This window comes from Parasteatoda tepidariorum, chromosome 2, assembly GCF_043381705.1.
Source record: "Parasteatoda tepidariorum isolate YZ-2023 chromosome 2, CAS_Ptep_4.0, whole genome shotgun sequence".
Taxonomy (NCBI): Eukaryota; Metazoa; Arthropoda; class Arachnida; order Araneae; family Theridiidae; genus Parasteatoda; species Parasteatoda tepidariorum.
This window is the reverse complement of record NC_092205.1, coordinates 59,281,882-59,290,185: the sequence shown is the minus strand read 5'-3', so window position 1 is coordinate 59,290,185 and position 8,304 is coordinate 59,281,882. Positions and strand designations below refer to the sequence as shown.

Sequence of the window (8,304 nt, the reverse complement as noted above, 5' to 3'; positions counted from 1 at the left end):
CCTGACTTTTCCAATTATATAAAGTTGTCGCAGGTTTCTTTTTTTTTTTTTTAAATAAAATTCCAATTTGTTTGAAAGATTTTTCAATTTTAAATGCTTTCTTTCCATAAACTTTATTTATTTACTTTAAATAATAGTTATTTATCCGTTGTTGGCGGAAAATTTCTCTCTAAATTACTTTGTTAGCTCTCACTTGACTCGATGTTAAAAATAACAACAGCAAAAATTTGATAAAAGTAATAAGGAGAAACGATTAAATGTTTTCAGATTTAAATCACAACATTTATACCAAAATATTTTATATCTTCAAATGTTTCAAGGGAGGGAAAAACAGTTTGCAATTTGAACTGTTAATACAATAAAAGGTTACTGTCCTAAATAATAATCAAGTAAAATTACTTCTTATTGTATTACACATTCTCTATTCTTAAGTTAAAATATTTTTCTTCAAGTACAGTTTATTACCTTTCAAATCCAAGTAATCGTCCATTTTGTTACGGTTAACATAATAACAAAAGTTTTTTTTTTAACTAAAATTGCAGTAGTTACATATTTTATTAACAAAATTATCTTTTTTTTTTATAATTATTGAATTTTAAGGAAAATTTAAGGATAAGTGAGAGGTCACCAATAGGATTGGTAAGTGGAGCCAGCAAGAGGCGGACCCTTCTAATTTAGTAAAAAATCAATTTTTTTTGCTGTTATGTGATACTTCTGAAATTAACTAGGGCAAACAAAAAGTTATAGTAAAATTAATCGTTCATTTTGTTACAATTAAAAAATGTGATCAAATGTTAAAAAATGATTTTTTATTTTATAAACAAAATAATCTTTTTTTTTTTTCTTTTTAAAAGTATCGATTTCTTTTTTTTTAAAGAAATGAATGAGATTCCACCACAGATACTGAACATATCCTAGTATCCATATTTTACTTAAATGCTGAATAGTTCGTATTTTAATTTATACACCATTTTACAATTTTGCTTGGAAAGAAACATAAACGAAAAGCGTTGTTTTTTTCCTTTAGAAAATCACTTTTATCAGAGTGCTTCCATAACAGAATTGATTATTTGTTCATAATAATATGACATGCCTCTTCCTGTAATATGTATTTATTGAAACACTTTTTCTTTTCATTCATGAGGAAATTGGTCATTTTTTTGAAAATTAAAAAGATGACAAAACAACTCAATTATTTTTAAGGAAAAAAATAAGCATAAGTAAAGAAATCTCTTCATTATTTACATCATGAGTTCATATCCTTAATAAGATATGGACAAAGAATCAAATATAATTATCGTTTCGTCGATGCTCATTTCTTACATAACAAGTTCTTATTATGGATGAAGTATTTCCATCAGATTTTCATTTTAACTTTTTCTCATCTTCCAAAGAGTTTGGTTAGATTACTTTTATTCAAAGTTCATTTTTAAATCAAATTTCTATTTTAAAAAATGAAGACTTTCTTGCCTGTAGTGTGTCTTGTTTTAATTTTTGCTGGAGTTTTCGCCCAGGAACAAAAACCCACCTCCTGCCCAGGCAATGTAAAGGTGATGCAAAACTTTGATGTAAACCAGGTTAGAACGATTTTTATTTTTTAATTGTATTACCTTACATTTTAGTTTATTGATTTAAATGGAGTGAAATAATTTTACGATTAAATTTTTCTTTTTCTTGTGGAAGAAGTTTTCGTAAGTAAACTCTTCACTTCCTAACTATTTTTTCTTGCGTTAATGAGGACTGTATTTTTATACTATTTATTTGATTTTCCTTTTTTTTTTATTTAGTTTTGCCATTTTATAAATGCTGTTAGGAATTTTCTTTTCTATTAAAGTCCTTTTTAAAGCACGTCCTTTTTTTTCTACATAATAAACAATAAAATTAATGATAATCGGTGCATTTGAAAGAAAAAAATCTATAAAACAATTATTTTCTTTTCTAAAAATTTTAAAAACCATGTATTTCATGTAACTAAAAAGGAGAATATAATTTTATTTTTGTCAGTTTTAAAACAAAAAAATAAAGAGTATCTTTAAAAAACGAGGAAAGGGAAAATTTGTGAAAACAACAAAAGAGTTATTATGAAAAATGATGTGCCCTGCGTTTTTTCCTTTTACGTCTAATAATAGAATTCTTTCTTAGTCTAAATGTAATTTTAGTAGTTGCTTAGTAAAATGCAATTTTGTTAAAGTTGCTAACTTAGTAAAATGTAGTTTTGTTAAAGTTGTTGATTTAGTAAAATGCAATTTTGTTAAAGATGATAACTTAGTAAAATGTAATTTTGCTAAAGTTGTTAACCTAGTAATATGTAATTTTAGAATTATTTCATTTACTTATTGTTTTTTTAATTTTATTATTCTGTCTGGATCACATAAGTGTATATTAGTTTGCTAATAATGGCAATAGAAAATTTTGATTGTGCCATTCAGACTATTAGTCTCGACATTCAACTATTAGTTGTCTCGACATTAAGCAAAAAGCTCTAGCAAAAGCTCAGTTTTAAACACTGAACTATTGGAAAATCGTTGAAATTTGGATTGACGATTTAAAAAAATGTTTCTGTGGATATGATGGCAATCAAATTTGGTTGCAGCGGTCAAAAAACGATTAAAGCTTGTATTGTGATCACATCCATAGCTCTTATTGCTAAAATAGTCTCCTTAACCATAATTTCAAGGATAAGGGAGTTAAAACTAACTTCCCTTCTTTTCTTTTATAAAAATTATCGAAGTTATATCAAGTATAATATTATACAAAAATCAAAACTTTCAGTTTATTTGATTATTTTTATGTTTTGAACCTGAGATAAAATATATTATTATTTTCTTATTTTAATAATTATTTTCTTAATATTGTTTTTATCGAGATCAATGTTTCTGGTGATATTTTCAACGAAACTCACCCACATTTGCATACAGAAAAAAAAAGAAAAAAAAACTCTTTCAGTTAGCCGGAAGGTTCATAGATTATAACACATTAGTTGTTATACTTATACAACTGTTGTTAGACTATTAGTTGTTAGACTTATACAACTGTTTTATATCAACATATATTTGATAATTAAAAAATTAAGCGAGAAAATTTAGACAATTCTCACATAATTACCTCCGACTGACTCAAAGATTCAAAATGTTAATTTAACTTATAAGCACACATTCACGCTATGAACTAAAACGAAAAACTATAAGACAGCTATTACATAATTATTTTGCTGTGGAAATTTTATATCACTCTATATTAAAAAATTGTAAGGGTGTTTTGGATGTTCAACTTTAAATTACATTCTAGTTTTGCTGTGCAAAAATTAAAAGACTTAGGAATTTCAAATTACAAAGAATTATAGAAAAATGTACGGGGAGTACGATGGAATTAAATTAGATAATTAGAGCCTGTTGATTCAAAGAGTTTAACTTGTTGCTGTAGTAGGACACTAAGGCAAGGGGTGCGATTGTTCTTGTTTTCCAGTGGCTCCATCTATATCCAAGAATTTGACTTCTTCCACACCCATACGTCACATCCGTGTATAAGGTGAACCCATTCATACATATATTCATTAATCCATCTATAGATCGTAATTTTGACCTGAACCAGAGAACGATCAGTACCCACAGATGAATAATTTGTTATGGGAACATGGAAGACTTTGTGACACGACAGATTTTACGTGCAGCAGTCATCATTTTTTACACGGGGAGTCTTCAGCCGACTGGATTCGAACCCCCGTTCTCACGAACGTGAGTCCAGCGTCTGCCTACCAGGCTTTCCCGGCCCCAAGAATTTAGTTTCATAATTTTTAATCTTCCCTCTTTTAAAAAAATAAATCAGTTAATTTATTTTAATTCAATTTCATAAAGAGCGAATGCAAATATTTCTATTCTCAATAAATGTAACGTATGACTTTTTAACTTCAATACAAGCTCATGACTAATTATTATTTAATATCACAAATGCATATCAAAATCTATTTTTCACCTTTCTTTCTTACCACATTAAACACCAACAACCACAATAAACATTAGCATTTACGCTATTATAACTTTAATTTCTGACGTACTTTTTGGTCTTACACATCTTTATAAACCAATATGTATATTGTACAAACTTTTATTTACCTATTCATCTGCAAATTTAGATATGTCCCGCAGTGGACTGATCTTTAAGACACGGTTCCCAGCAGATCACCGAAGTCAAGCATCACTGGCTGCGGTCAGTGTGCGGGTGAGTGACCACTTGGATCAGTCTGCGTAGGGACCGAGGGTGTGCGGTATTGGTCCTAGTTAAACTGTTCTACGGTAAAGTTATAGACTTCGCGCTCAAGTCGTTGGGCTACCGAAGCAGGGGTGCCATCCTCTCTGCAGAGGATCAAAATTGTGATGGTATGTCTTCGGATCATCCTCAGGGATGTTTCCCGGACCGTCGCCAATAGCCCATTGTGTAGCTCTAGTGCGAGGTAAATGAACAACAACAGCAAATTTAGATATTAAGTTATTAATTTTAGCAATGAAACTAATTCAAAATAATATTGTAATTACAAATTTTCTAGGTATTTTGGTCATAATATTTCAAATTAAGTTGACAGTTTAGACATACTAAATTTTATATGGCTAGGTGCAATGAGAGGAGATATAGTTTCATAAAATTAATTTAGCAGTGTTTCCATTATTTTATCCCTCCACTGTATATTCTATATTGTAACTTAAAATTTTTATTTAGAGTTGAAACTTTTTAAAATCTTGTATATGCATGTCAGTTGGTGATGAATGTTGTCTTTGTTAGTATCTTGGCCTTTGGTTTGAAATCGAAAAAACTCCTATGGTATTTGAAGCTGGACTGAAATGCATCACAGCTAACTACACCGATAAAGGGGATTATATTTCAGTATTCAACAGAGGAGTTTCTAGAAGGTATATTTAACTCTTACTATCAAGGTTTAGAAGTACATATATCTAACTCTTTGTTCCATACTTACAAAACAACTGTTAAGTACGAACTTTTTAAGATAAATATTTAAACAAAAACAAGGAGAAAAAAATTTGCAGCAAAATTTATTTTTCAAGTTATTATTTTTTGTGTATAATTAAATTTCATTACAAACCGCGTAGAAAAGTGCCAAAGTGCAAAAATTCCTTATGCATATATCTTTGGAATAAAAAAGAAAATACTGAAGAAAAACATTCAACATAATAAAGGAAAATAAAAGAATAAACGAAATATTATAAAACAAATGTTTAAACATAACTATGAAAACATTACTAGACACGGACCTACTTAATTGTTTCACATATTATTTTTTTTCATCTAATATGATTAGCATATAGGCATAAAATTAAAACTCTCTTCTAAATTATTTTTGGCATATATATATGTAATACAAAAGTTATAAAAATACTTTTGTATTAATAAAAGCATTGAAACTTTTTCGTGTTCATAAAATGCAGATATTCTATTTTGGGATTTCAAGGCCAAAAAATATGCCAATGAATAATAATTAGATTTATATTTCAAAAAAGAAGTTATTTTAAGATCTTTCACTTCCATATAAGGAAGGATTGAACGATTTTCTATGAGTATTAAATGATTTGAGATGAGGCGTAGGAATACAAGAAATGCATTTGACTGCCCTTTTTACCCATTTTAATTATCGTATGAAATAGGGGAGCAATGGTTTTTGCGTGGCTTTTTGTAGTTTATAATGCCTAACTAAACTCCGTCAGTTTAGACGGGATATGGATCTCCCCATCTCTAGCTTGGAGGGGGCTGAGATGTATGCTTTCACCATCGTTAGTAAATAAAAAAGATTATGCAGAAAAGGACTTCATTTTTCCTGTTATGTTGACGAAAAATCCAAAATATATCGGGGTTGTGCCCTGATATTTCATATAATTTTTATTTTAATATTGTTTATATATATATAATAAAATAAATAATTAAGCCAGGAAAACAAAATAATGAAAAGATATAATCTCTTCATCAGTTCACTGCTCAATATCAACTCTTTCTAACTGAAAACAATTGTATGTTTATCTACAGACTGTGTTGCATTTTTCTCAATGGTGATAATTTTGGAAGCATTGTCTTACAGATTTATCTAGTCGATAGTGCTGTTGACAAACTTTGCAACGAATTTTAAAACATTCTGAGAATAAATACCTTTTTTCCTATGCAGAACGCTTCAAGACATTCTATACATTTCTATCTCTTTTTGTTTTTTCTTTAATAGATTTTTTTTTTCAATCGTCGATCATTTTTAGAACAACCATAAAAAAATTTCTCTATTTTTAAAGGAGTGGACGAGAAAAAACATCTGAAGGAAAGGCCACAGTTCCGAATTCCGATGAACCAGCAAAATTAAAAGTTCGGTTTGATATATGTAAGTATTACTCATAAAACGTAGGTATTAAAAAATGAGTTAGGTTTAAAATGGTTTTATTCATATGAACGTATTTTCTTAAAGTTTCGAGAAACTTCTTTTTTATAATTTTTTTTATAAACCTCTAACAATGGTCTTGCGAAAGAATTATTAATTTCTACCTAGAAGTTAATTAAGGTAATTCATGTCTAAAGTTCTCAGAGGAAAGTTTATCGCATTTTTCACGAAAAGATTGTGCTTTGTTAAGACTTGAGACAGGTTTAAATCTCCAAAACCCTACAATGTAAAAAAAAGAAAAAAATCCCATGTAATTTACGGTTTTCGACCTGCAACTGGATTGGTTTTACAAAACCGTAAAATTGAGCAAAACAGTAAAATCCGCCGCCTCATCGGTTTTTGAATACAAGTTTTGTCCGTACTCTGTAATCAGAAAATCTGTAATCAGACTTATTTTTTACCATAACAAAACAAAGCTTTATAAAAATTACAAATAGAAATAAAGCTGTTGTCTCAACAGATTTATACAATATGCGAACTAGTTTTCTCTGTGATAGTTACGAAGTAAATCTGTACCCACACCAGTTCAGAATATTTAATGTCGGCAGATTTTTTGTTGACCAGTCATCGCTGCGACTCAAATTTCGGTCGAGAAACGCGTGCCACTCCAACGCATGTCCAAACCACTGCGACTCAAATATTTTAATATGAAGAAATAGTGATAGTGAGAAATTCGCTTCAATATTATATCAAGTTGACAAAAAAGACGCATCGCAGATTTATTTATACGATGTTATAAAACCATAAATGATAAATAAGAAGTAAGAGCAAGTATAGATAATAGTCGTAAAATGATTGGAGAATAGGTACATTTCAGAACGCAAAATTGCACGGCAAAAACTAGAATTTTAATTGACGGTTTATAAACCTGTTTGCTACCAGGGTAAAAAACGGTGGAAAACCGTTTTGTCAACAAAACAGTTATAAGCCTTTAAAAATACTGAGAAATCCCGTAAAATCAATGGTTATTTCGTATGATGCTTACGCATTTAAATTCGTTTCCTTTTTTTTTTTAAATGAGAATCTACATATATTCAGAAAAAAAAAGAAAAAACGATATGTTTGTGCAAATAGTTGGAGAGATAACCAAATTCTGAGTTTGACTTCGTAACCTCAGGTGGTTTGTATGAATCTCAGCACTACTAACATAGGTCTTTCGATTCGTGGTACGATTTATCCAAGTATATAATAAATATTAAAAAAACTGATTAGATTAAGGGTTATTCATTTTGATTTGTTTTTTTCTTATTTGTTACCATATTAAATAATTAAAGTGAAAAGCAAAACGAAATAATTTTACAGTAAAATTTACATCTTCTTACATAAACATAACAAATGAATAGTATTTTTACAGTAAAATTCAGACATTACTGAATAATTTTATTAAAATTTTTTTTTATCTAATGTAATTTTATTTTTAAGTTTATCATTATTATTAAATCAGATATTAAAAAGGTTATAACGACACTTTTATCGATAGTTTTTATGATACATTTTTTGTTTTTCGTTTAGTATCCTTCTCATCAGATTACTGGGTTTTGGATACCAACTATGATGAGTATACTGTGGTATATAGTTGTTTTAACATGCTGAAAGGTTATGAAACTGGTACTGATATATTTATTCAATCATTTACTTTGTTTCAACATTTATATGTCTGTGATTTTTCTGAAAAATAAAATAAAATAATAAATTTAGAAACTATGCTTCTCAAGTGGACTAAAAAGGCGAAAATAATTATACTTATGACCAGGACCATTCTGAGTCAAAACACTTATGAAATTTTTGGGGCCCCTTGAAGTCTAAGGGACACTGGACGTTAAAAATGAACTTTTTTAAATATTAAAGGTGTTCAATATCTCAGAAATATAGCGCCA

At 28.7% G+C, this 8,304-nt stretch overlaps 1 protein-coding gene across 1 annotated transcript; it reads left to right on the top strand.

Moving 5' to 3' along the window:
- Positions 1–1,263: 1,263 nt before the first annotated feature.
- On the top strand, positions 1,264–8,128 carry LOC107446445 (apolipoprotein D-like). The gene is made up of 4 exons (XM_043056470.2): positions 1,264–1,577; positions 4,777–4,904; positions 6,285–6,370; positions 7,940–8,128. The coding sequence occupies exons 1-4, from the start codon at positions 1,455–1,457 to the stop codon at positions 8,104–8,106; spliced, it is 504 nt and encodes a 167-aa protein (XP_042912404.1). The 5' UTR covers positions 1,264–1,454; the 3' UTR covers positions 8,107–8,128.
- The last annotated feature ends 176 nt before the right edge of the window (positions 8,129–8,304 follow it).